Raw genomic sequence first — 25,018 nt, forward strand, 5'->3', positions numbered from 1 at the left:
TTACGTCCCAAGTAATCTCGAGAGGTGGTCGTGATTACGGGAAGGACATAAGGGCTATGAAGCAGGAATGGAAGTGACGTACGACGAAACTGCCGTCTCAGAGTTCTCATGTTCCAAACCTGACTGTCTTCTCTCGTTGATGACGCTGCCCCTACATGCTTCTATCTCACCTAGTTTGTCTATTTTGAGGTAACGGCATATGCATGAGTTACTGATACGATTGACCGCCGCCGTACGGACGGATTCGTGAATCAGAAGGTGTTGAGGATGAAGATGTTGTATTGATGGACATGTCGTCTGCCCTGTTTGCAATGGCTAACCTGTTTATTTTGTCGAGCAAGACCTTCAATAGGATATCGACTTCAAATCGTCACACGGATGAACATCGTCGAGGGCAGCGGTCAGCTTCCCCTAAGCGTGGTTCTATTATCTGGATGTCCTCGCGAAAGAGGTTTGTTCGTCCTGAACCACGGTTTGGCATATCCGTATAATAAGATTGTCGGTTGATTGCCTGGGCCCTGGATATTTTAGAGCATGGTAGTGCTTGCCCTCGTTGAGCTCGAGGGTGTGGTAGTCGACCTCGAATAAGCACAAGTCGCCAACCGACCATGGCCCAGCCAGTTCACAAAGAGATGCCAACCGCGACGTAAAAATGGCCTTAAGTATTCCCTATATACCCACTGCTGAGAAACTAATTGACGATCGACACATGCGACCCTTCCTCCACGTCGACTTTCAAGCTTTTCTTTAATGACAATGTTGTCTTCTGGCGAGTTCGTTATCCCAGGTGGAACGCCAGAGCCAGCGTTCTGAGTTATTCTGTGATGGAACGTGGAAATTGCCAACGGCCCTAAACATATACCACTTCCTTGCCGCATTGTCGGCTGCTGTATCCCGAGCAATGTTCACAAGGCCAAATCGCTTGTTCACGGGCACCAGGTCAGAGATCCTGACGACGCTAGTCCGTGGTTTGGCGATGAAACTCATCGTCGTAATTTCCAAAACTGGGTTGCTCGTTGAGTTCTGAAGGTACCTTCTCGCCGCTTCTGTCGACTGGCGCGCGAAGGGAGGCAGGCGAACTCGAATGAAGGTGACAAATGGCGACGTGATATAGGCTACCACTACCACCGGCGCCACAGCACAGAATGCGACTACCAGTATGTAAGCAACTCGTGAAAGTCAAAGTGAGATAGATGTTTCGGCGGCAGTGGTCCGGAAGTAAATATAATATATATATATATATGTATACGTAGAAAAAAAGAAGAAACCGCGGCGAAGTAGGCCTGGGTATGAAACAGGGTATTGAACTGACTGCGTGCTACGGTCGGAGACAGTCCCTCCTTGTTATAACAGGCTGGCGTGACGACGAAGCCAAAGAAGGCGCAGAGGAATAGACTGGTTAGCTTCAACCACCCAAGAAACGTGATTTTAAGTGCGCCCGCATGGTAAATGCAGTGATTCGGGCGCAATACTAGCGAAGAGTGAGTTATAGGGAGTCATATAATCTAGTAACACAAGTGGTATCGTACAAGGCCCTGGGTCGGTCTGAGGACCTTCTGTCTTTGCCGATGTGGTCTTGAATCTTGGTAAAAGCAGTGGTCGCGTTGTGAGTCGGAGCAGAGGACGAATCGACGTGGTGCCTGAGGTTGCAATATGGCGGCGTGTAACAAGGCTGAGCCGAATTATGTTCGACGGCTTGATTAGCATCATCTTCTCACTATATGCCCGAGCTGGTGAAGAAGTAGTCGTCTTCGTCCTCGTTTTCTTTAGGACTAATTGTTTGACTTGCTCTCATCTAGATCCCTGCATCCTAGGCGACCCACAGCTGATGGCGGCTGGCTGACTAGAGCTTCGTCCATTATGATAATTAGAGTAGTGATTGTGGTCGCATGTACATGACAACAGTCCGTATTTACCTCTATATTTCTTGAATATGCAGAAGTCGGCAATAATAGCACTTCCTACTGTCTCGAAGTCGAATGTGTATATATTCCCTGGTGAGTACTTGAGCACAGCTGTCATAATCATGCTGCTGCTGTTGAGCATGCCTTGCGGGATTCAGATTGCATTGGTAAAGTATCTCTTGGTTATTGCTCCGTTACGAAGACATATAATATGCAAATTGCCATAAGTACCTATTACACAACCATCGCACCCTCTCCATATCGCTTGAGGCTCGGGTACCCTCTTAGACAATGTTTTTGGTCAACCATTCCTCCCACTGTTCCTTGGTCCAGCTAGAGCTTATATCATTGGCAACCACACCGTTAAAGATAACGGTCGGACTGACGTGGACGCCGACCAGGCGGGCTGTCTTGACGAATATCTTGAGGTCATTCGTAACTTTGTTCCCGATATTTAAGCTCCCGTCATCGGCGGCCTTGTCGGGGATGACAAGGCGATCATATACAGCGGCCTCATCCACGCCCACACTGGCGGCAAGCTTGGCAAGGCGGCGATACGTCTGGTTGCGAGTCTCATTTACAACGTTGACGTCGAAGTATGACTTCTGGTCCTTGAACAGAGCATCGCTGAAAGCCCAATACTTGTCGGGATTGAGCTGCAAAACAGCGGTGGCGGCTTCATGGGTCAGTGTCGAGGACGGGTGCCATGGCTGAATCTGCTGGCGGAAGATGAATTGGACACTGGAGGCCCATTTGGGGTTGTTGCGGATCAAAGGCGCAACGACATTGTAGACAGTGTTGAATTGTTTGGCCGAGAATGGGCAGACATAGTCGAGGAACAGCTCTACGGTGTGAAGAGTTGGGGCCACGGCGCCGGCAGTGGCGGGCGAGGCGAAGACGAGCTTCTGACCAGCGAATTTTGGGGCGAGGGCCATTTTGGGATTACAATAAAGGCCGTGGGGACTGCTGTTGTCGTCTTCTGGTCTAGATGAGGTGGCAATAGAATTGGGTTTGGACAATCGATTGATTAATGATGAGCTTGCAATTCTCCGGATTTACAGGCCTAGGCAAGTAGAAATAGAGAGGGATACAAAGGAAGCTATTTAACTTCAAGAGCAACAGGGGTGAGAGAAGAATCCGACGTCACGTAGTAGCCCCGCGCCGAGGGGAGCTGAGGGAGGTGCAGCAGGATAACAAGTACAAAATGCATTTTGTAAGTAGACGCATATGAAACTCTAGTGACGCCATCTGCGCCATATTCAAGTGATTTGACATCTGCTATTCCACCTCCCCTCAGATATTTCACAGCGTCAGATGGTCAACATACGTGATACATCACCTAACCTTAGGTATGTACCTACTTACTTGACTACACATAGTCAGGCAGGAAAGAAATTAGAAATTCGTATTTGTCAAGAAGCTCTGATTCCATTCACATGAAACACCAATATGTGAATCGGTTTGCATTAGATTAGTCCCTGTCATCCTACTGTATTCCTAGCTATGATACCTCTCGCAAATTCGCCGAAGTTAATATGCTGCTCAAGGTCGACTTCATCTTGCAGGTTTGGCTGCGTGAAGACGGCCAATGTATTCCGTGCAATCCCCTTGGCATAAGCACCTCTGACTGAATGTTCCACAGCCTTGAACTTGCCATTGGTCATCCGTTCCAAAGCCTCACCCGTCTGAAATGCGATACAGTCTCGGGGAATCTTGACTTGGACAGGGACGCCCTTTCTATCTTTGATCCACAGACCAGACTGAGGATCAGGGGATGCAGAGAGTTCTTCTAGTGTAGGCAGGGTTTCTGGCAGCTCGCCGCCTTCAAAGCTAGGCAATTTGACATTCGTCTTCAGCTCGTCCACGAACATGGCCGAGGTCAGGCCAGTCAGGCATCCATGATCTTTATGCACCGCGCACCAGTTATCCTCTTCCATGCCCTTTGCTAAAACCTCATCTGGCATGGGATAATAATGGAGAAGCCTGGCCTTGGTTGTGGATGAGGATTTGACTACATTCTCCAGATACGCCTTAGGGTACCCTGGGATTTCCATTTCTGCAAACTTGTCGCAGGCTCGCGCGACAAGGACAGCTGTGTCGATAATCAAGGTACACATTTGCTCCATGACGGGTCTGAACCCGGGCAGCATCGCTTTGGGCGGCCATGAATTCGGTGCGAGATACTCCGGGAATTCCTCCAAGGTGAACTGCTCGGTCGGCTCCGCTGATTCCAACGAGGGATCGACGTAAAATGCGCAGTTGGCATAGAACGACCCCTTATACTCGTCTGCGCTGCCGTCCTTTAGCTTCTCTTTGCCCTTTGACCATCCTACAAGGTACTTGGCGGCTTCGTTTGTAAACGTCTCTGCATGACATCAGCATTTCGTTGGTCCCAAGCCGCATGTTCACAGGCTCTTACCAAATTCTTTTTCGGAGAGATTGCCCATCCATGAAGCATAAGAGAGGAGGCGATGCCGTAGAGCTGCGAATTCAGCTGGTACATCTTTTACTACGAGTATGCCCAATGATTCTGGGCCAAATGCTTCTTGTAAAGTCTCAATAGAGACATTTCCTTTACTCGTCAGCGATTAGACAATCATGGTGGAATTCTTGGACCTCTTCTTACCACTCTTGAGATCTGCCAAAGACACAACAACAGGCTGTGCTGTGGCCATGATGAAAAAAGAATGCTAGTCAATTTACAGTTCTGAAATAGTCGAAGACAAATAGGGAACCTTTTTGCAGGAGCACTCAGCCGGAGTTCAGACTACAAGTGGCTGGAAGTGAAACTAATTCGACAAACCCTCTGGAAACCGTCGGCTTTATTTCCTTGGGAGCTCAAGACTTTTAGTGCAGATAAATCAATCGGAGGATACCGTGGGTTGCTGTAGGAGATTCCCGCAATGGGGTTTTCTCTTTACCTACCTAAGTTGGCTATAGAACTGTTGGTTTGGCCAATCACCGCTGTTAATCCTTTGCCCAACAGGGAGCCCCTAATCTAGAATTTAATCAATAACCATTACGCTCATAGATGCATCCATACAAAGCATGGTTTCGTTGTAATATGAAAATTGCTGTACTATCTTACCAGGTAGGTCGGGTAGAGTGAACTGCTTATCAGAATTGAGAGCGTTACGTGACTTCTCTGTGGTATGTAGCCAATCTTTCTCAGAGAAGTCTACCAAAGGCTTCACCTTTTCTTTCCAGATCTCATTCCAAAATTCTTAATGGGCTCTTGGAGCTTGCCGGACACATCCGTCCGTTAGTTTTCAAGCCTTCTGTCCGGGGCCATCAACTCTGACCAGTATGGCTTTGGTTTTCCCACCAGCAGGCATAGCAAAATTATCCTTCCATAAACTACTTGAAAAATAATTACGGATATCGAATCAGAGAAATCGATGCTTAAATAATAATTCAAGAAGCAATACGCGTTTTTTAATTGTCTATTTAATTGTTCATTGGCTTTTTAATGTTGAAAACATCACCAACATTCACTTCACACCTGGACAGTTATCGAACTCGCTACCTCAGGTACCTATACCAAGGTACCTATAGGTACTCATAGCCTACAGGAGGTGCCTAACTGCGCTGCCCAGGCCCTTGTAAACCTCGGAAGCTAGAAAATTGCATAAAGTCAAAACGCTTCAAGCTCCATAAGCTAAGTACTGAAGCTCTACTACCTGGCCGTCTTGTGAAATTCAGACAGCACAGCAACTACCTACACATCATCGAAGCCAAGCACATCCACTGACTCAATGGTTAAGCCACTTACATTCAAAGGCGACAAGAAGCCTAAGAAGAGGAAGCGCACCGAAGCGGAATCAGCCCCCGAAGGCGCAGGCCCAAGTGAGCTTGTAACTGCGCAGCCACTAGAGGAAGAGGGAGACGATGACAGCTGGGTATCCGCCGAATCCTTGGTCGATGTGGTGGGACCCGTGATGCTCGTTCTGCCTACCGCGCCCCCTACCTGTCTTGCTTGCGATGCGAATGGCAAAGTGTTTACCGATCCTATTGAGAATATCATCGATGGGAATCCCCTAACCGCCGAGCCTCACAACGTTCGCCAGGTTTGGGTTGCGAACAAGATTTACGGCACAGAGAACTTCAGGTTTAAAGGCCGTTATGGAAAGTATGTCGCCTCAATGTTCGTCTGGGAGCATGAATCGTCAACATGCTAATCTGCCCTCAGATATCTAGCCTGTGATAAACATGGCATCCTCGCCGCAACCTCTGAAGCTATTGCACCGCCTGAGACGTGGAATGTTATTGCGACAACCGATACCCCTGGAACTTTCCAATTGCAGACACTACACGAGACGTACTTGACAGCTACTGAATCTAAGAAACCGAACGGTGTCCCTGAAGTTCGGGGAGACGCGACCGATATTAGTTTCGAGTCAACTCTGAGGATTCGCATGCAGGCAAGATTCAAACCCAGACTAAAAGCATTGAAAGAGTTGAAAGAGAAGGCAAAAGTAAGCCGCAAAGAGCTGGAAGATGCTGTCGGGAGGCGTCTGGACGAAGATGAGGTTAAGAGGTTGAAGAAGGCTAGACGGGAAGGCGATTACCATGAACAACTCTTGGACCTCAAGTCTAAAAACAAGCACGACAAGTATGGTTGAAGGAATATTCGCGATAAGTACTATCGCAATTGTACCATTATACATTGGGTTTCCAGGCCTTGATAAATCCATCTTCGCCCGCACTGAACACCATCTGTGCCTCGTCATAAAAGCAAAAACTTCGGACTATCTCCCCGGAATGCGCACCCGGTAACCCGACACTGTTGGCTCGATCAAGGCCCCAAGTATCGCCTTTCGTCAAGTGGATCAACTCGAATGCTTGTTGCCTGTACCAAGTCAGTATCCGCCGCAACTTTGGCCAAATTCTCATTTTTACTCACTCGTGAGCGCCCGCACCAATCACAGCTCCGGCGCCGTTTGCCTTGGCAAAGATGTTGGCGATATATTGACAACCAACGACAGCTCTCATATCTCCGAAATCGGTTGTGGCCGCACCGTTCTCAACCCCCTCGGCCATGTCATACAAGGCTAATCTCTCATCATGCGATATTGCGTACACCTCGGTGTCATTCAGAAAGGCCGCGTGATGTATTGAGGAGTCGTGGTTGAAGGTCTGTATTATGACTTCATCCTCATCAGTGATACGAGTGTCGCAGATGTTTATAAGGCCGTCTGTCGACCCCGATAACAGGATATTCGGGTCGCTTGGGTGAAAATTTAACTGTTTCATATCAGCTTTGAGTTTACAGGGGCTATAACAGAATACGGACCTCGGTAACGTCGTCGCTATGGACCTCTTTATAGTGAAGTTTCGGGGCTGATGTTGAACGAACATCCCTGGATAAACATGAGATGACATCGCACGAGACATTTCTAGAGCTACATACCATATTATGATTGAAGCTTGATGATTCTGTAACTCGGTTCCAGCGGCTATCGTATATCCCATATTCAAACATGCAATGGATAGTACAGGCACTTGACCTTCTATGACGACTCAGAAAGGTTCTACGTGCACGATGCTTCAACATTTTTCGCTTACCTGTTGTAAACTGAGCAGATCTGGCTTGGCGCACATCTTGCCTCAGATCCCACAAGGAGATGGTGCCGTTTTCTCCGGCTGTGCACACAACTGAGTTGGCGTCGTCGAATGCCCTGGCACAAGTGATATTTCCATGGCTTGTAACAAGGTTTACTGTTGGTCCCGTTTTGAGACTTAATGGGTTGAATAACGACAGCTTCTGGTCCGACGATATCGTAGCAGGCCCCGAGGTGAAGGGAATTATGTCTAGAACGTAGACTTCCTCTCTGGTAGGGATTCTGTACTCGTCTATGCAATTTAGAGAATACATAATTGCTCGTTACCTGCTGGATGAAGACTATAACATGAGGCGATGGATGAGTACCTAGGGAGTGTGACGTAGCTGCAAAGTTGGGTTAATGATTCGTCGCTAGTTGTAAAGTAGGTAGGGTAGGTATGGATAAAACTAGAAAAAGATTTGATAAAAATAAGATATATGGTTAATTACCTACCTACGTTTGATATGCCTAAGGTTGCTTTCTACGGTGCTCTCTTCCATGCCAAATGAAATTTACAAAACGGGCAGTGAACAAAAATTCGAGATTTGGCTGCTGATTTCTGACCAGCCCCACGACTACCTCAGCTGTACTAGCATCTATGCCTGTATGTGCATATATGCCGATGTAGATCTGTGTACCCATTTGCTTGGGCAGGGGCACCAAATCAGCCGGTGACTTTAGTTGACATCGGCCCCCCCTCGCCTTGGGTTTGCCGATCTGGACAGCTTACCACTAGGTCCCTACTACTACAGCGGCGTCATGCTGTACCTAGTACTTTACACATATGCCCCTTCATCCACAAAGAGGCTTCGTTTCCCAAACTTCACACTTCACCAACCGCCTTCTCTCTTGGTTTCCTCTACCTCTCCCAAGGGTACCATGGTATCTCTACAGCTATTTTTATCTTGCTCATAGCAGATTTGGCTACAATGAGGCGGTGGTTCCCTCTGGCGCTCCGTACGTCCCATCTTGATCAACTGACCTAGCAGCGCAAAGCATTAGGTATAGCTAACTCTTCGCTTTCTATGCATATAGTGTTTCTACAGGCTGTAGCGCTCGCTGGTGCTGCAGACCAGCAAGTCCTGGCGGCAGACCATGATACCACGCAAACTGCTCAGTCCGAGTCTCCCGCCGAAACCGACATCGGTCCAGGCGATCATCATGGTTGGAATCCTTACCAAAATGGTAGGTCGAGAGTGCCTTGGAGAGCTGGGCAATATGAACACACGACTGACTAGGTCAGGATGGGAGCTCGTTAGCGACGCCATGGTCGAACTGCGAAAGATTCGCCCGCCTACCCATCGACGCCCAAAGAAACAGGCCGGCTTCTTTACTGCTTTGTTCCAGTTCGCGCTGAAAGCCCTTCCGAGCTTGCGCGCAACCGCTCCGTCTGGCCACGAGCATGCGTCCCCTGTCATCACCGGTCCTCTTGTTGATAGTGTCAGACTGCTTCAGCAAGCAGCCGACCAGAACAATACCGATGCTATCTATCTATTGGGCCAATTCAACTTTTACGGAAACTACTCTCATCCTAGGAACTTCAAGGTCGCCTTCGATCACTATCATAGACTGGCCTCGGAGTATGGCAACAGTTCCGCGCAATACATGGTTGGTCTAATGTACGCCACCGGTGTTGGCGATGCGGTGCAGCGAGACCAGGCTAAGGCGCTCCTCTACCACACTTTTGCCGCCGACCAGGGGCACACGCGCTCAGAGATGACCGTAGCTGCCCGGCACATGAATGGGATTGGGGTGCCAAAGAATTGTGAGGTCGCTTGCAAGTATTACAAGAGGGTAGCTGATAAGGCCATGGCTTGGTTCCGGTCTGGACCCCCAGGTGGAATGACTATTGTGCCCGACGCATATCGGCTCTCTGACGAAGTTGGTGGTGTTTATGGTGAAGGCGCCAGTTTTGTCAGCTCCGGCATCAATGCTCTCAAGGCGAGTCCCAATTCTGATGTTTACGCGTCAATTGACGATGTAATTGAGTACCTCGATTTGATGTCCCAAAAAGGAGATTTCAAGGCATCTTTTAACTTAGGACGGCTTTACTACGAAGGACAACGAGGCTTAGAAAGGAATGTTGACCTAGCTCGACGGTACTTCCTCAGCGTGACAACTAAGTATTGGCGTTCTAAAGACGGCCGTTCTGTCGATGGGGCAAAACCGCAGCTCGAGAAAACGGCGAGCAAGGCTGCCGGATATATTGGACGTATGTGGCTGCGAGGAGAAGGCGTTGCTCAAGACTTTAAGATTGCCCATAAATGGTTCGACCGTGGTATCAAGCATGGAGACGCACAATCTCAATGGGGGCTGGGTCTCATGTACCTTCATGGTTATGGAGTACGTAAGGACGTCCAAAAAGCGAGCAACTATTTCAGAGCTTCAGCAGACCAGGACTTCAGCCTGGCCCATGTCGCTCTAGGCGCTCTTCACCTAGACCAGGGTCAGCCAGAGGACCTAAAAGCAGCTAACTTATATTTCGAAGCTGCTGCTCGATGGCACAATCTGGAGGCCCAATACTACCTCGCAGAAATGATCCATCACGGTGTTGGACGAGATAAAACTTGTGGCGTAGCCATGCAATACTACAAGAATGTGGCTGAGCGGTCCGAAGCCTTGGTCTCCTCGTGGATAGAGGCTAACCAAGCATATGAAGACGGCGACCTTGAGCTTGCCTTCTTAGACTACGTAATGGCTGCTGAACAAGGATATGAGAAGGCTCAGAACAACGTTGCGTTCCTTCTGGACCCAACGCATTCCGTGTTTTCTCTGCCGGATTGGTTAAAACGGCAGGCTTCTAAGCCACGTCTCCTCCAAAACACGGCGCTGGCACTGATATACTGGACGAGGTCGGCGATTCAAAACAACATTGACTCGTTGGTCAAGATGGGAGATTATTATTTGAGTGGCATTGGAACCGAAGTCGCTTTGGACAAGGCAGCTCAGTGCTACACGGGAGCTTCCGAATACTTTCAAAGTGCTCAGGCTCTTTACAACCTCGGATGGATGCATGAAAATGGAGTTGGCCTTACGCAAGATTTTCATCTAGCTAAACGCTACTACGACCAAGCATTGGAGACGAACGAAGAGGCTTACCTCCCTGTCACTCTCAGCCTGTTAAAGCTGCGGGTGCGCAGCGCGTGGAATACGTTCACACATGGCAGAATCAACTCAATACAAGACGAGCCTGGTAAGTTCTGATGCTGGCTTGATACTGTTTACGTCGCGCCCTCTACTAAGATGCACTTTAGCGCCAAGGAAAGATTGGTCCTTGAGGGAGTGGATCCAAAACTTCCTACAAGACGAAAATGTATATTACGAAGATCCCTATGCAGAATATTATGACGATACGATTACCGGGAGCGATGGAGAGCCGATGGGCGATGAGTTGGATGAGGACATTGATGGCATACTTGAGAGTTTTCTGATCCTGTCGCTCGTGGCATCGATCATGTTTCTCATGTGGTACCGCACCCAGAGACAGCAGGCCCATAGACAGGCACAGGACAATGCGGCGCGACAGCAACAAGCGGCCGAGGCAGCCCAGAACGATCTGCCACCGGAACAGCAACAGCAGCCCAGAGCGCCGGGGTTCCCTCCGATGGGCCTGGGCGACCCGAATTTCGCTCAGTGGGGAGCTGGAGGTATTGGCTTTTGATCGAATCAGCTCAGGCACGAGCCGACATCTACTACTGTGATAGTGGATGATCAAGCACATTACTTATACATAGACAAACATTCTCACCTACAACATGCGTTTACAGGTTTCATGCCACTGTCTTGGTGATTGATTATTGAAGTGTTTATCTTGCCTGAAGTGCAAGTTAAGTTGATACGGTACCTAGTGTAGAGTGTATGTACATGTATGTTTTATGACGCGGCTTCGAATTATCGTCTGACCTTTTGAAACAGGAGGGGGTGGTGGATATGTCACACATTTGCCGCAGGTCTTTCAGAAGTCTCTTCTCTCCTATTCTCAGCTCACCATCTGAATCAGCCTATGGCCAAAGCGCGGCGTGTCTAAGATGATCTTTTTCCCTAGGTACTTACAGAGTTGCCACTCCCTACATATGTACCTACACACAGCACTCGAGTCTGTGAGTCTGTCTCTCGAGATCATCATCTCTGGCATTAACATTGAACGGCCACTGCGATCTTGGTAATTGTACTACCGTCCTATTGGGTTATAATTTCAGAAGCCGTACATAGTATGTAAATCGCCATCGTTGAGAGCTTGCGATTGGACCGGGCAGTGCCGGGGATGGGGCTAGGCGCCCACTTCTCCCTTGTCAGGAGCTCGACTTCTCCATTATGGCGCTGGCTGGAATTAATTGCGTCGTAAACATTGTCGCAGTTGCTTTGCTTTCCGTGTGATTCAACTCTTCTTGCTCTGCCTCGTCCTAGTCTTGTATAGCGTTGCATTTGTCGCAGTTACTGCCCTCTTTTATTGCGCATTGCCTTACTTTCTGGTCTTGGAGAGGGAGGTCACTGTGACTTTTACTTTCTTGGGGGGCTGGCTTCCTTGGTCGCTGGGTCAACTTGACACCTACCTTAGCTCTACCTACTTGCCCGCTGGCTTCTCTCCCTAACCAAGCCTCGTCTTGAGCAAGCGATTTTCCAGGACGGACAACGACACACAGAAGACACGATGAGAGGGATATTACCATTGCGCTTCGGTACCCCGATGCAGCCCTCTAGTAGTACCGATTCATCTTCATCGTCTCCTGCGCTGGCGCGACGACAATACGTCGAGACCGATGATGGATATGTGTGGTTCTGGTACACGACGGTACGTTTTGCTTGATGCATTCTTCTCAGATCTAGATATCCATTGCTCATCCATCCGCTGACATTCTCCCACAGGCCGGCGTCATCATCAAGTACACCATTTTCTTCGCCTTCCTGCTCCTGCTGGTCGGATGGGTGATCGGCGGCCGGGTGCACGCAAAGCGGCGATTGAGAAAAGGACTCAAACCCCTGAGATACCACGCTGTAAGTCTCCATTTCATATACTGCTTTCATCGCATCTTTCATTTTTGTTAATTTTATCCTATTCATAGTGGCTTCTCTCCCGGTATGAACGCGCACAAGTCGATCCTGCTTATGCCTACCCACAAGCCACTTATCGTCCCGTGTACGGAAACAACAGCGGCGGCGGTGGTGGTGGTGCGGATTACTACGGCATGCACTCGATGCCGCCGCCTGTCTACGATCCCACCAGACCACCTGTGTACGACGGTCCCCCGGTGGGGTCGAAAGTCGACCCCGTGCAGGATAGACAGGGACAACAGGCTCCTATGCAGACACAGGGAGTAGATGAATACACGCCACCGGCCGGACCGCCTCCTGGAAGATGAAGAAAACACCGGGCTGTGGGGGCGATTCGGGCTTGAGCTCGGTTGTTCTATTCCTTAGACATCGTGTTGGAAGTCGGCATTGTGGTAATTGTAGAACGCGAGTCTCTTGGGAAGAATGGACCGGGATTACTGTCGTTGTCGTAACTTGGTTTAGGGTTACTTGGATCAAAGGGCTACTGGCCTCGCTCGAGGGTTTGTAAGTTCGATATACTCGGATTCCTCTTAGTATCAAGCTGCGGGCTGTAATACATCGCAACGTTCAGAATAATTGATGATCAGATGAGATGACAAGAACGGTTTTTGATTTTCCCGTGCCGGCGATCTCACAAGCCATCTTTGCTTACTTACAAGTATATTGCTTACGAAGCAGCTTCCTTTTTAGGTAGCACAAATGAGCATGGTCACTAGTAAAAAGCCAATGGAATTTAATGTCGGTTACAATTCTGTATGATATCAAAAAAAGAAGAAAAACGCATTGGTTTCGCTGTTTACAACTTCTAATAGTAAGACAGCCATTGGTAAAAGGAGGAAACTTAAAATACAGCAGGCTATCCAAACCAAACCAACATTTCACTCCGAGTCACTCGCTGTAAATCCCGACGCCGTGTTTGCACCTATCCTATATAGAAGAGAGCCTGAGCTGTATACCTATTCCTACGACCAGGACGTGGATTCAACAATGGAACCAATGGCGGGCTGGTGGCTCAGTACCTGATTGCTTCAATCCATGTCCATCGCATCCACGTCGTCGTCCACGGCTAAACCATCGTGCCAGGGCGTTGTGCTCCGAGAAAGATGGTGGCCACTGGGGTTATCTATGGCCATGTCGACGTTGTTGGAGCTGAAGTTCCGCATGTCAGGGGTCGAGGAAGGGACTACGGGAATAACCATATTTGGCTCCAAAGGTTCTCGTTTTGCTTCACTCTGGCCGTCTTTTTGCCGCTGCCTGGCACGCGCTCGGGCTTCTAATATAGCCTTGCGGACCGAGTCGTGTTCGCGTGGGACAGTCAATGAAGAGGGCTCGCTGTAAAGCACCATCTGCATGTCATTAATATTATGGCCCGCTAGATCGCCCTCCTTATTCGCAAAGACTGCATGAGGGATCCGGGACCGACTAAGATGTTTCTCGATATCGGGCAAGAAAACAAGACGACCGCGGCCGGATGTGGGTGAGCCAGGCAGAGATGACTCGCTTTCGCTATTCTCATCAGCAGACGAGAGCTCAGCATCGAGGTCGTAAATATACACCTTATGTTTGGTATCGTCTAACTGCATCCCGTCATTGGCGGTAACGGGTGATGCAGAGCCCTGGGCGAGATTATCCTGCACAGGGTGTTCGGGGAGTGCATTGAGACTGGGGGTTTCCACTGGAACATATAATTTGGGGCCATTTCTCTCCAAGTTGAGCAGACTCAGCCTCTTGGACAGTCGTTGGTTATCCTGTGATTCAGCTTTCCTTTTGCGCGTCCGGGACATGGTCGCAGGAGAGCCATAGCCAGGACGATCCGCATGAGCGTGAGGATTACTATGAATACGATGATGTAAGTCGTAGGGGTCGTGATAGCGCGGGTCCGCGGCGGCAGACGAATCCACTCCAACTCGGTTGGTTGGTCCAAGCTGCACTTCCATGCTTGCCATCTTTGGTTGGTCTAGATGGAAATGGATGGATGGATGGGTACTGTACTTGTGGTTGGGTGCGGTCGATATGCCAGCAAATGGTAGAATACTAATAGGCAGCGCTAGACTCCTAGACTACCTGGGTGCCGCACCATGCCTCGCCTCAGCACCTCTTTTACCCGCCGAAGCCCTGCAAATCAAATCTTCCAACCTAAGCAAACTCCCGCCGCGTCCTACGAACGAAGGGCTGAATCATACGTGCGCATGCGCGTGAGCGATCGTAGGTAGGATCAAACACTTCGGACAGCGGCTGCTGCGACTATCGGAGCAGGCTATGACTCTTGCTGCGCGGGCTCCTAGGCACACGACGGAAAGCGAGATCCAATAGAGCGGCGAATGGATATCGCCTTGTTACTGAGGTCCGATTGCGCACGTCTATGAGTTCAACACTGCAACGCAGGATCTGGAAGGGAATTGGATGGAGAGCTGTCGATGACTCGTTTCCATTGAAAGGGAGAGCGAATGCGGATGCTCCAGAGGCCAGGAAGGGGTGGACATAGGCCAGTTATAGGCGTTATAGGCTGCCTGAGTCACTTGCGTAGAAGATTCTATCGCCCCGGCGGCCCACCCGCTATAGCGCGCATCACCGCCACCGTCCCAGCTGCCATCTCGCCTGCTGCCCCTCCATCCCGGCAGCAGACGGCGGTGCTGCCCCTCACTATAACGTCCCAGTGCCCCGCACCAGCGACCCTTCTCGACGCCAGCAGAATCACCTCCGATATTCTTCCTCCACCCCAGTTGAGTGCTTCGCCGAATATTCTCGCCACTGCCATCGCCGCCGCGCATTCGCTCACGCTTGTGCCCCAGACGCGCAATCTTCGGCTACGACGCCCTCTTACTAGTCCTCGGCCTTCGTTGCTCTCCTGCGACTACTTGCGCACGGCGCCGAACCCAACCAGAACTTTGTCCACCATGAGCCAACCCGAGTGGACGGGTGTGCGGGTTCGCAACACCTTTTTCGACTTCTTCTCCCAAAGGGGCCACACTGTTGTGCCCTCGTCGTCCGTCGTACCTCACAATGACCCGACCCTACGTGAGTAGTGCCTTGTCGCAAGTCGTCTGCACCATGTCTCCCGGTTCGTCGAGAAAGCAAAAGCTGACTCTTGCTACAAGTCTTCACAAACGCTGGCATGAACCAGTTCAAGCCCATTTTCTTGGGAACCATTGCGAGCACCGACGACCTAGCCAAATTGAAGCGCGCCGTCGATACCCAGAAGTGTATACGTGCCGGCGGCAAACATAATGATCTCGATGATGTTGGAAAAGGTGAATTAGGACCTTGTTCACCTGTATTGTCTCCATGCTAACTTCATGTTAGATTCATACCATCATACATTCTTTGAGATGCTTGGGAACTGGTCGTTTGGCGATTACTTCAAGAAGGAGGCTATCGAATGGTCCTGGGAGCTTCTCACCAAGGTTTTCGGCCTTGACCCTGCGCGTCTCTACGTCACTTACTTTGAAGGCAGCCCGGAAATGAACCTCGAACCAGATCTTGAGGCAAAAGAGCTATGGAGGTCTGTTGGTGTTCCTGAAGACCATATTTTACCTGGAAACATGAAGGACAACTTCTGGGAGATGGGCGCGACTGGACCCTGTGGCCCTTGCTCCGAAATCCATTACGACAAAGTTGGCGGTGGTAGAAATGCTGCGCATCTGGTCAACGCTGATGACCCAATGGTCGTAGAAGTCTGGAATAACGTCTTCATGCAATTCGATAGGCAGGAAGACAAATCACTCAAGCCACTACCCGCCAAACACATCGATACAGGTATGGGATACGAGCGACTGGTTTCGGCTCTCCAAAACAAGGATTCAAACTACGCTACCGACATATTTACTCCTCTATTTGCTAGGATTCAAGAAGTCACTGGTGCCCGGCCGTACACCGACAAGTACGGCAAGGACGACGCCGATGGCATCGATACTGCTTATCGTGTAGTTGCTGATCACATAAGACTCCTTACCTTCGCGATTTCCGACGGCGCTGCACCAAATAACGAAGGAAGAGGGTATGTCGTACGACGTGTTCTCCGCAGAGGTGTTAGATATGCTCGAAAGTACTTCAATGCCGAGATTGGATCCTTCTTCTCTAGCATCCTGCCTGCACTTGTGGAGCAAATGGGAGCACAATTTCCAGAAATTGTCAAAAAACAGCAAGACGTTAAAGAGCTGCTGGATGAGGAAGAGGAGGCGTTTTCAAGGACATTGGATCGTGGAGAGAAGCAATTCGAAAAATACGCTGCTGAGGCTTTAAATAACGGGACAAAGAAGCTGTCCGGCGCCGATGTGTGGAGATTATACGATACGTTTGGTTTCCCCGAAGATTTGACCAAACTAATGGCAGAGGAACGAGGTATGCTTCTATTTTCTGCATTTGTTCTAGGACACGTTCGTCCTTTTTCATCAATAATTAGTTCTCCTCACATTTGTTGAGGCCATGAAACTAACGGCTGTATAGGTATCACGATGGATGAGAAAGAGATCGCCGAGGCACGGGAAAAGGCTCGTGAGGCGAGCAAAGCTGTAAAGGAGTCTTCTCAGACTTTTGCCAAGTTAAACGTACACCAGATCGCGGAATTAAAAGACTCCCAGTTGCCCCTCCCTGACGATGAACCAAAATTCTCCAAAGGCAACATCACTGGAAAGGTTCAGTTAATCTATACAGGAACCGGTACGTTATAGAGTTCCTTCCATCTAAACGTAGATGCTTGCGGAGGCCATACTTGTCTATCATTGTGACAAATGTGTCTGGATTGTATATAGAAATCTTCAAACCCTGCCTCCCTTTTCCTCAAGGATTAATTGCTGACTCCATCGAACTTTAGAATTTCTCAAGTCGACAAAAGATCTTCCAGCACATACACCTTTCGGTTTGCTTCTGGATCGTACAAATTTCTATGCTGAACAAGGCGGACAAGTCGCTGATTCTGGGCGTATTCTCATTGACGATGTGGCTGAGTTTGAAGTCGATGACGTGCAACAGTTCGGCGGTTACATAGTTCACAATGGCTATCTGAAATACGGTGAACTAAAGGCTGGTGATGAAGTCATCTGCGAATATGACGAACTGAGGAGGCAACCCATACGGAACAACCACACAGGAACACATATTCTGAATCACTCGTTAAGAGAAGTACTGGGTGAGGAGGTCAACCAGAAGGGCTCTTTAGTGGACCAAGATAAGCTACGATTCGATTTCAGTCACAAGGCCGGCGTCACGATCCCCGAACTGCAGAAGATCGAGTCGCTATCGAATGAATATATTAGGCAAAACGGACAAATTTACGCTAAAGAAGTCGAGCTCGAGAAAGCAAAGCAAATTGCTGGCGTTCGTGCTGTCTTTGGAGAGACGTACCCTAATCCTGTGAGGGTAGTATCAGTCGGTATTGATGTTGACACACTCCTTGCGACGCCCGATAACCCCGAATGGAGAAAGTATAGCGTGGAATTCTGTGGGGGTACTCATGTTGAAAAAACAGGATTGATCAAGGACCTGGTCATCGTTGAGGAGAGTGGCATCGCCAAGGGCATCCGCCGCATTGTAGCTTACACTGGTGAGACTGCTCACCGCGTTCAGCGTGAAGCCGAAGAGTTTTCCAAACGACTCGATGTTATTGGTGCTCTACCCTTCGGCCCAGGGAAGGAGGCCGAGGTTAAGCAGGCTACGGTCGAACTTAATCAACTTGTCATATCCACACTGCAGAAGGAAGAACTTAAGACGCGGTTTGCCAAGATCGTCAAATCCGTTGTCGATGAACAAAAGAAGAGGCAGAAGGCCGAGTCCAAGACTGCACTTGACACGGTAACTGGCTACTTCGCCAAGGACGAGAACAAGGACACCAAACATTTCATCGCACATTTGCCGATTTCTGCCAATGCAAAGGCGGTTGCGGATGTTATGAACCACTTCAAGAGCAAGGATAAAGAGCGGACGGTCTACGTCTTTGGTGGCAGCCAGGCGGAAGGTGCCGTGGTCCACGGTCTATATGTAGGCACCGTAAGTATCATCCTTGGTATGATTTCTGTTTCACGTCTGTAACTAATATGATGGCAGCATCTCGCATCTCAAGGTGTCACTGCATCGGCGTGGGCTGCGGCCGTCACAGACGTCGTCGGTGGTAAGTCTGGCGGTAGGGAGCCGACTCAACAAGGCCAGGGCACGAACCCGGACAAGATTGAGGAGGCCGTCGCTGTTGCTGAGAAGTGGCTCGCGGAAAAGCTCAAGATATAGGATTCAACAATCCTATGTTGATGCCAGCTTGATTAGAGAAGTTCACAGTGGAGTTGGTAGATCTTAAGAGACGGAATCTCGGCTTATCTAGCCAGAAGCGTCTTGGGGATCAACTTGTACTAGTAGCGGCTACAAATGTGCCACCTGCCCAAAATATTCATGCAAATTTCAAAGAACTCGTAATTTCTGGGGTTGCTTGGCTGAGAAAAGCTTCACTGTAATACTTTATATTAGACTTCCCGATGGCCATGCGAGTTATCGCTTGAATTAGAGTGTTGCCGGTCAGGGGTTCCCATCGCGGCATAACAATAGAATCATCTACGGTCTGAACATTTACTCACCTCAAACTTACTTCCTATGTCCAAATAGTACTGTCAAGGGAATGAGACGGGTCGGCTCACTACGCTCAAGTGCGCAGTTGAAAATACTTGACTTGTGGTATGTATTTAGATGTTAGTTATAATGCTACACCGCCTTAAGGGATCGAGTAGGTAGGCAGTAAGTACAGTATATAATACCAGGAAGACATCGGTCGAGTTTCTAGATACTTAATCGCTGTCTTTGTATACGAACAAGGGTGTATTTTAGTAGTTAGCAGCATAGCAGACAGATATATATACAGAGCTATCTGTGTGTGTGTGGTGAATGATCTTCATTGAAATCTAGTCGAAGTCTGTGAACATTGATATAAATTTTATAGATACTAGGAGCTTAGTGCTAATATCATGTCTTTATACATGTCGGAAGTAGGTAGTCTCGCTATCACGTCTCTTCCACCTCATCCTAAGCCCAGCTTTGACCGTCGTCTGAAATGGCGGCAAGGATGCGCTGGTGCTGCAATTTTGCTGCTCTTATTGTACTGCTACATGACATTGCGAATGGGCAATGTTGTCTTTCTGTGTGCTACGTGGACGGTTATGGAGTACGGTATTATACAGTGAGCATCATGCTGGCGTTTTTGTACCAGCTCAACAGAGGGTTTTCGCCGCTCTGGGTTTGCGTGTCCTCGATGTAGGCCCAGGAGCGCATGAACTCCTCGTGGGACATGGCACGCGTTAACTTGCCGGTTATGGCGCCGTACACGGCCTCCATGATGCGGAAGTCGGTAGGGAATAGGATGTCGAAATATCCCTGGTGAACCTGCATATATGGTCAATACAGCCGAACGTGAAAGTAGATTAGAGGTTATATGCAGATACTTACCAAAGGCGTAGTCACAGGCACCATGCGCCTTTGGTACCTTGTCTGCACCACGGGACTGTTGAGACCCTTGACGGCATCTGGCAGGGTGTGGAAGTCGCTCGTCACGAGACGATGTGCGGGAAAGTATTTCTCCAGTATGTCGAAGAAATGCATGAGCCGCGTCGGTATGTATTCGGGCTCACTTAGATTTGGCGAGAAGGGCAGGTTTCTCTTGAGCGTTCGCAGCATACGGCTCGAACTATAGGGGGCTGCGTATCGGCCTCCGGTGGCGGCGTGTCGTACGCGCAGGTATCGCGCGGCGACGGGGTCGAGCACAGGCTCGTAAAACTCGTAGAAATCGCCCACCTCGTCGATCAGTACGGTGCCTTGGAGGGGCGCCTCGGTGGTCAGGTCGTAGCGCACGATGTCATGGGCGAAGTTGTCAAATACCTCCATGGCAAGGAAGAAGCATGGAGAGGGCACGCGGAAGTTCCAGTCGAATATCGATTTATTGATAATCTCTACTTTGGATGCGTGGCCCCGGCTTGCAGCGTCGGCCATCATCTGCGATGTCTGCAGAGTGGCTAGTGATTGGGAAATTTCGATGATCTTGTACTTTGTCCGGTCGTAGACGGATGGTTCGACGTCTCTGATATAGTCCAAGACGTTTAGCATCAGCGTGCCTCGCCCGGCACCCATCTCGTAGATTATCAGATCGTGATAGGGATATGTCGACATGATGTAATTTGACATGAGGTATCGTGCGATGGATTCTCCATAGTAAGGGCGAAACAGCTCTGTTGGCGTATGCCAGAGCTGGCGAGTATCATCGTGCTCCTTTGCATCGAGGGCGTCTTCGAATTCCGTATACCGCTGTCCTACTTCGGCATGAAAGGTCGGTTCGTCGGGAAAAGAATTGAAGTTGAAGGGCTCCCCAGGGCTGAAGATGACGACTTGCTTGGAGAAGTACCCATAATGGGGATTATATAAACTGTCTGTAGACCGTGGCCACGTTAGCCAACTGGGCCACGGATACATCTCGACAAACAAGACCTGGACACACCTTCTATAAAGTCCCGCATTAACATCTTGACCTTCCTGGGCCGTTCCGTCCGCGATCGCAATTCGTTGGCAGTTACGGTAGGGTATTTCTTGTATTCCTCGGACATGTCGAGTGAGAACAACTCGGTCCGTTGCTGCCAATTGGACTCATTATTCTTCTCCAGCGGCCTCTGCCCACGGGCCGTGTCCCGAGTGGCCATCGTCCTCCTTTGCTGTTTGTGCCCAGCCTGTTGCGGCTGCTGGCGCTGCTGGCGTGTTCGACGGTCATGGTGAGGGGATGATGCGCCGAAGGTGGCAGCTTGGGTTGTCGAAGTGGCCGTGCATAGATACCTCCTCGATTGGCAGGCTGCATGTCGAAACAGCTTCCGGAAGAGCTGTGCTACCACAGGAGAATCCATTCCATGACCCATCGCACGTCAGAGCTCGTATGGGCCTGGGGTCTCATGAGCTTGCGACAGCGGACGGAGCCTTCTCTTTTTCCTGGAATGAAGAGCTGCAGCAAGTATACCTTTGTTACTTGGATATTGCGACATATTTCAATATGTATTCGAATACCCGCTTTATAATGGGCATCTGTATGCATATTGAAGCTACTATAAGCTGCTATCAAGTACCATTAAATACATTTATCGTTAAACCGGAACTACCCATTTTCAAGGCCCATGGATGCTTCCACTCGGACATTTTTAAGCTTCGTGGGACTCATCGTTGAAAGTATCATGTTAAGCATGCAGGTACCTATATAACAGCATCTGCTTCTACCTCCCATCACATGCCTGTTTTCGCATAGATAGAATCCTAGAAATCATGTTCTCACTCTTGATTTGTCAAACACTACAGCTATGTCATTGAAGGAACACCCACGAGCCTACGGCACCGCCGCCGTGGCCATCGCCTTCACGGCTGGTGTGCTCATCACACTAGGTTTCAAAGATCTGTATCCGGACCTAGAAGGCCGATACCAGCAAAAACGCAGATGGGCACAAAGAAATAGACGCAATTCAATTTCAAACAAGGATAGCCGCAGGTCGAGCATGTTCTGGGGCCCTGTGTCACTCGAGGACCACGAGACGGCTGAGAACGCGCTCAACTTGCGGAGTTCGGGCATACAGCCTGGGATAGAGGGCTGCATCGGTGGGACGCCGCTCTTGGAAATCCATAGTCTTTCCGAAGCCACAGGGCGCACCATCCTCGCCAAGGCAGAGTTCTTGAACGGGGCCGGCAACAGCCCCAAGGACCGTGTAGCGCTGCACATGATCCAGGTCGCCGAGGCCGAAGGTTTATTGGTACCTGGTAGAGGCGACACCATCTACGAGGGCACAGTTGGCAGCACAGGTATCTCGATCGCCGCCCTGGCCCGTGCTAAGGGATATCGTGCACATATTTGTATGCCGGACGACCAGAGCCTCGAAAAGTCAGACCTGCTACACCATTTGGGCGCGACAGTGGAGCGCGTTCCTGTAGCACCCATCGCATCACCCGAGCACTTTGTGAACCTAGCGCGCCGCAGGGCAGCCGAGCATACGGCCTCTCAGGATGACGAGAGCAGGGGCTTCTTCGCGGATCAATTCGAGAACCCCGCCAATTATCAGGCACATCAGGCCACGACGGGTCCGGAGATCGTAGCTCAGACCGACGGACGCCTCGATGCATTTGTTGCTGGTGCTGGAACGGGCGGTACAATCGCCGGCGTTGCGCGTCATCTAAAAGCCGACGCCAAGCTCTCTAAGGTCCGGGTTGTCCTAGCCGACCCTCAGGGCAGCGGCCTCTACAATAAAATTCGACATGGCGTCATGTATAGCCCAACGGAAAAGGAGGGCACACGGCGACGGCAACAGGTCGATTCGATTGTCGAGGGCGTCGGTATCAACCGTGTGACTGAAAATTTCGAGGCCGGGCGCGATCTGATCGACGACGCGGTCAAGGTTACTGATGAGCAAGCCTGCAAGATGGCGCGTTGGCTGGTTGAGCACGATGGCATCTTTGTGGGGAGCAGCAGCGCCGTGAACTGTGTTGGTGCTGTTGTGGCAGCGATGGCTTTGCCCAAGGGCAGCCGTGTCGTCACCGTATTGTGCGACTCGGGTACAAGACATCTAAGCAAATTATGGAAGAAGATTGGGGATATGGGACTAGAGGATGAGCCAAAGCCTGACGACCTATTTACCCTTCTTTCCATAGAGCAGCCCAAAGATAGTATCACTTAAAGACTGGCATATATGTTGACAACGTGATGATCAGTTGTATTTCAGAGTTTCACTCAACTGCCTCGCTTGATTGGTATCGCCGAAACGCCTATCTCCTGAGGTGATTTATAACATAAGGCTATGCCTAGAGGTCAAGACAGGCCACAGGAACACTGTCAAGGCGAGCCGAAGCTACGCAACGAAGATGTCTTTACATCCTCTCGACCTGTGCTCCTACAAGGCCATAAATGCCCCATGAAAAAGTCTTTCTTACCTGGAGAAGACATTGCTCTCCACAAGGAAACCAAACGCCTGTCGTATGTGACGGGGTTTCCCGACAAGAACCTCATGAATCATTGCAAAAGAGTGGTTGTCTTACAAAGACAGAACCAATAGAAGAGGGTATAAATCAAGAGAACTACAGACAGATAGTCAGTATGAAACTCGGTAGCGAAATGAGATATATTCAGCAAACCTACTTTCCAATGCTTTCCACAGTTCATGCATTCGCAGAAAGTGGTCATCGGCTCATCAGCACTGCGGGTCTGAGCCTGGGTGTAGCTGACCATCTTCTTCTTACAACCACTACACTCGATGGAATCACTGATACTCTTCTCGACCATGGGGACTTGGGCCTTCTTCATGTTCTCCTCTTCAAGTTCAGCATCCAACTTTCGCTGCTCGGCAGATTGAAGCTGCTTGGATGTCATGACGACGAATTTCTCGGGAAGAATGGCACCGGACATAACATTGCGTCCTAGGTCCGAATTATTCTTCACTTTGAGATTCTGGAACAGTGACCGGACCTTCTCCTTGTAGGCCTGAGTCTCGCCCTTGTACGCCTTGAACGCTGCAGCCTCCACAGCCATCGCCTTGATCAGCACCGTATCCTCGGGTTCCGTCGACCTGTAGGCTAAACCGTTGTACAGAACGCCGATGCAGTTATTGCGGATCTGAGAGTCGGTACGCTTGATGTCCACATTGTCGGTGGTGAACTTGCGGGTCTCGATGTTGCCTTCATAAGCTTTCTTACTGCCACCGCTGGGAACGGGTTTGGGAGCCGGGGAGGCAGCCTTGCTGGCGGGAGAGGCAGAGTCGCGGGGTCGTCCACCAGGTGCCTGCAGGCCCTTCGCCTTCTTCTCTTCTTCAACAATTTTTCTCCACTTCGCAACAACCTCATTGGCGGCTTTTCCTATATCCTTATTCGCATGTCCTCTGAGCTTTCCCACAACAAGACCAGCCTTGGTAGTCTACGAGAACTAGTAGTCAGTGTATTAAGCCCAACGCATAGCGCATCTGAAATTGCTGTGCACGTTCCAGGTCTGGGATCCAGCTCCCCACAAGCAAGAATTACTATACAGCACAATAGCAATTGCCACTACCGTTGAAAGTGGAGGGAAAAAGGCAAACACGCCGAAAAGAAAAACTGTAGGGAACACATACCCGCAACATCTCCTCAGTGGGACGAACATCCTTCTTAAGACCCTCCAGGAGTGAGATGATGGAAGCAGCCGGGGATTTCTCGGCCTGGGCCTTGTGGAGGGCCTTTATGCGGCTCTCAAGCTCACGCTGTTGAGATGACATGGTGAAATCCTGTGTGGCGCAAAGGTAGCAGTGTGTAGGGAACTGGCTGGGCGGACGACACAGGAAGGGCTGGTTGATTGTGTAGAGTGTAGAGTGCAGAGTATAGAGTATGGAGGAACTCGGTTGTACAAAATGGAGTGGTTCATGTGTTTGTCTGCGGGCTTCGCGGTGCGCGCGGTGTGGTCATAGAATATACGCGACTCGAGGAGAGAAGATGGGTGCTCGAGAT

The 25,018-nt window shown here is 49.9% G+C and overlaps 12 protein-coding genes across 12 annotated transcripts; 5 read left to right on the forward strand and 7 right to left on the reverse strand.

The window, feature by feature from the left end:
- Positions 1 to 428: 428 nt before the first annotated feature.
- Positions 429 to 1,982, reverse strand: F5B22DRAFT_491597 (uncharacterized protein). Its single transcript, XM_047972360.1, has 4 exons — positions 1,917 to 1,982; positions 1,530 to 1,849; positions 1,313 to 1,471; positions 429 to 1,151 (listed from the first exon to the last, which is right to left on the reverse strand). Exons 2-4 carry the CDS (start codon positions 1,708 to 1,710, stop codon positions 748 to 750), a joined length of 744 nt encoding a protein of 247 aa, XP_047826029.1. The 5' UTR covers positions 1,711 to 1,849; positions 1,917 to 1,982; the 3' UTR covers positions 429 to 747.
- On the reverse strand, positions 1,819 to 3,025 carry F5B22DRAFT_491768 (thioredoxin-like protein). Its single transcript, XM_047972361.1, has one exon. The coding sequence runs from the start codon at positions 2,837 to 2,839 to the stop codon at positions 2,189 to 2,191; it is 651 nt and encodes a 216-aa protein (XP_047826030.1). The 5' UTR covers positions 2,840 to 3,025; the 3' UTR covers positions 1,819 to 2,188.
- A 1-nt stretch (position 3,026) lies between these two features.
- On the reverse strand, positions 3,027 to 5,164 carry F5B22DRAFT_491595 (uncharacterized protein). Its single transcript, XM_047972359.1, has 4 exons — positions 4,993 to 5,164; positions 4,531 to 4,902; positions 4,324 to 4,476; positions 3,027 to 4,269 (listed from the first exon to the last, which is right to left on the reverse strand). The coding sequence occupies exons 2-4, from the start codon at positions 4,577 to 4,579 to the stop codon at positions 3,386 to 3,388; spliced, it is 1,086 nt and encodes a 361-aa protein (XP_047826031.1). The 5' UTR covers positions 4,580 to 4,902; positions 4,993 to 5,164; the 3' UTR covers positions 3,027 to 3,385.
- Positions 5,165 to 5,659: 495 nt separating this feature from the next.
- F5B22DRAFT_660986 (FRG1-like family-domain-containing protein) lies at positions 5,660 to 7,108 on the forward strand (the record flags this gene model as incomplete). Its single annotated transcript, XM_047980334.1, has 2 exons — positions 5,660 to 6,033; positions 6,094 to 7,108. The coding sequence occupies 2 exons, from the start codon at positions 5,660 to 5,662 to the stop codon at positions 6,524 to 6,526; spliced, it is 807 nt and encodes a 268-aa protein (XP_047826032.1). The 3' UTR covers positions 6,527 to 7,108.
- F5B22DRAFT_660988 (WD40-repeat-containing domain protein) lies at positions 6,323 to 7,779 on the reverse strand (the record flags this gene model as incomplete). Its single annotated transcript, XM_047980335.1, has 5 exons — positions 6,323 to 6,753; positions 6,808 to 7,148; positions 7,198 to 7,264; positions 7,315 to 7,414; positions 7,470 to 7,779. 5 exons carry the CDS (start codon positions 7,777 to 7,779, stop codon positions 6,564 to 6,566), a joined length of 1,008 nt encoding a protein of 335 aa, XP_047826033.1. The 3' UTR covers positions 6,323 to 6,563.
- A 460-nt stretch (positions 7,780 to 8,239) lies between these two features.
- On the forward strand, positions 8,240 to 11,407 carry F5B22DRAFT_491883 (uncharacterized protein). The gene is made up of 4 exons (XM_047972362.1): positions 8,240 to 8,464; positions 8,543 to 8,692; positions 8,751 to 10,700; positions 10,762 to 11,407. Exons 1-4 carry the CDS (start codon positions 8,437 to 8,439, stop codon positions 11,166 to 11,168), a joined length of 2,535 nt encoding a protein of 844 aa, XP_047826034.1. The 5' UTR covers positions 8,240 to 8,436; the 3' UTR covers positions 11,169 to 11,407.
- Positions 11,408 to 11,903: 496 nt separating this feature from the next.
- On the forward strand, positions 11,904 to 13,081 carry F5B22DRAFT_491893 (uncharacterized protein). The gene is made up of 3 exons (XM_047972363.1): positions 11,904 to 12,299; positions 12,374 to 12,502; positions 12,571 to 13,081. The coding sequence occupies exons 1-3, from the start codon at positions 12,159 to 12,161 to the stop codon at positions 12,865 to 12,867; spliced, it is 567 nt and encodes a 188-aa protein (XP_047826035.1). The 5' UTR covers positions 11,904 to 12,158; the 3' UTR covers positions 12,868 to 13,081.
- A 246-nt stretch (positions 13,082 to 13,327) lies between these two features.
- F5B22DRAFT_492028 (uncharacterized protein) lies at positions 13,328 to 14,778 on the reverse strand. The gene is made up of 2 exons (XM_047972364.1): positions 14,552 to 14,778; positions 13,328 to 14,497 (listed from the first exon to the last, which is right to left on the reverse strand). Exon 2 carries the CDS (start codon positions 14,494 to 14,496, stop codon positions 13,588 to 13,590), a length of 909 nt encoding a protein of 302 aa, XP_047826036.1. The 5' UTR covers position 14,497; positions 14,552 to 14,778; the 3' UTR covers positions 13,328 to 13,587.
- Positions 14,779 to 15,456: 678 nt separating this feature from the next.
- Positions 15,457 to 18,778, forward strand: F5B22DRAFT_639647 (tRNA synthetases class II (A)-domain-containing protein; the record flags this gene model as incomplete). Its single annotated transcript, XM_047977743.1, has 6 exons — positions 15,457 to 15,577; positions 15,658 to 15,810; positions 15,863 to 16,900; positions 17,006 to 17,218; positions 17,373 to 18,544; positions 18,602 to 18,778. 6 exons carry the CDS (start codon positions 15,457 to 15,459, stop codon positions 18,776 to 18,778), a joined length of 2,874 nt encoding a protein of 957 aa, XP_047826037.1.
- A 581-nt stretch (positions 18,779 to 19,359) lies between these two features.
- On the reverse strand, positions 19,360 to 21,526 carry F5B22DRAFT_626376 (S-adenosyl-L-methionine-dependent methyltransferase). The gene is made up of 3 exons (XM_047976243.1): positions 21,024 to 21,526; positions 19,982 to 20,955; positions 19,360 to 19,918 (listed from the first exon to the last, which is right to left on the reverse strand). Exons 1-3 carry the CDS (start codon positions 21,430 to 21,432, stop codon positions 19,709 to 19,711), a joined length of 1,593 nt encoding a protein of 530 aa, XP_047826038.1. The 5' UTR covers positions 21,433 to 21,526; the 3' UTR covers positions 19,360 to 19,708.
- Positions 21,527 to 21,648: 122 nt separating this feature from the next.
- F5B22DRAFT_492065 (tryptophan synthase beta subunit-like PLP-dependent enzyme) lies at positions 21,649 to 23,420 on the forward strand. Its single transcript, XM_047972368.1, has one exon. It carries the CDS (start codon positions 21,865 to 21,867, stop codon positions 23,224 to 23,226), a length of 1,362 nt encoding a protein of 453 aa, XP_047826039.1. The 5' UTR covers positions 21,649 to 21,864; the 3' UTR covers positions 23,227 to 23,420.
- Positions 23,421 to 24,920, reverse strand: F5B22DRAFT_492064 (transcription elongation factor s-ii). Its single transcript, XM_047972367.1, has 3 exons — positions 24,649 to 24,920; positions 23,685 to 24,455; positions 23,421 to 23,623 (listed from the first exon to the last, which is right to left on the reverse strand). Exons 1-3 carry the CDS (start codon positions 24,787 to 24,789, stop codon positions 23,615 to 23,617), a joined length of 921 nt encoding a protein of 306 aa, XP_047826040.1. The 5' UTR covers positions 24,790 to 24,920; the 3' UTR covers positions 23,421 to 23,614.
- Between the last annotated feature and the right edge of the window lie 98 nt (positions 24,921 to 25,018).

The sequence above is a fragment of the Xylaria bambusicola genome (genome assembly GCF_022495145.1).
Source record: "Xylaria bambusicola strain CBS 139988 unplaced genomic scaffold F5B22scaffold_67, whole genome shotgun sequence".
Classification (NCBI taxonomy): Eukaryota; Fungi; Ascomycota; class Sordariomycetes; order Xylariales; family Xylariaceae; genus Xylaria; species Xylaria bambusicola.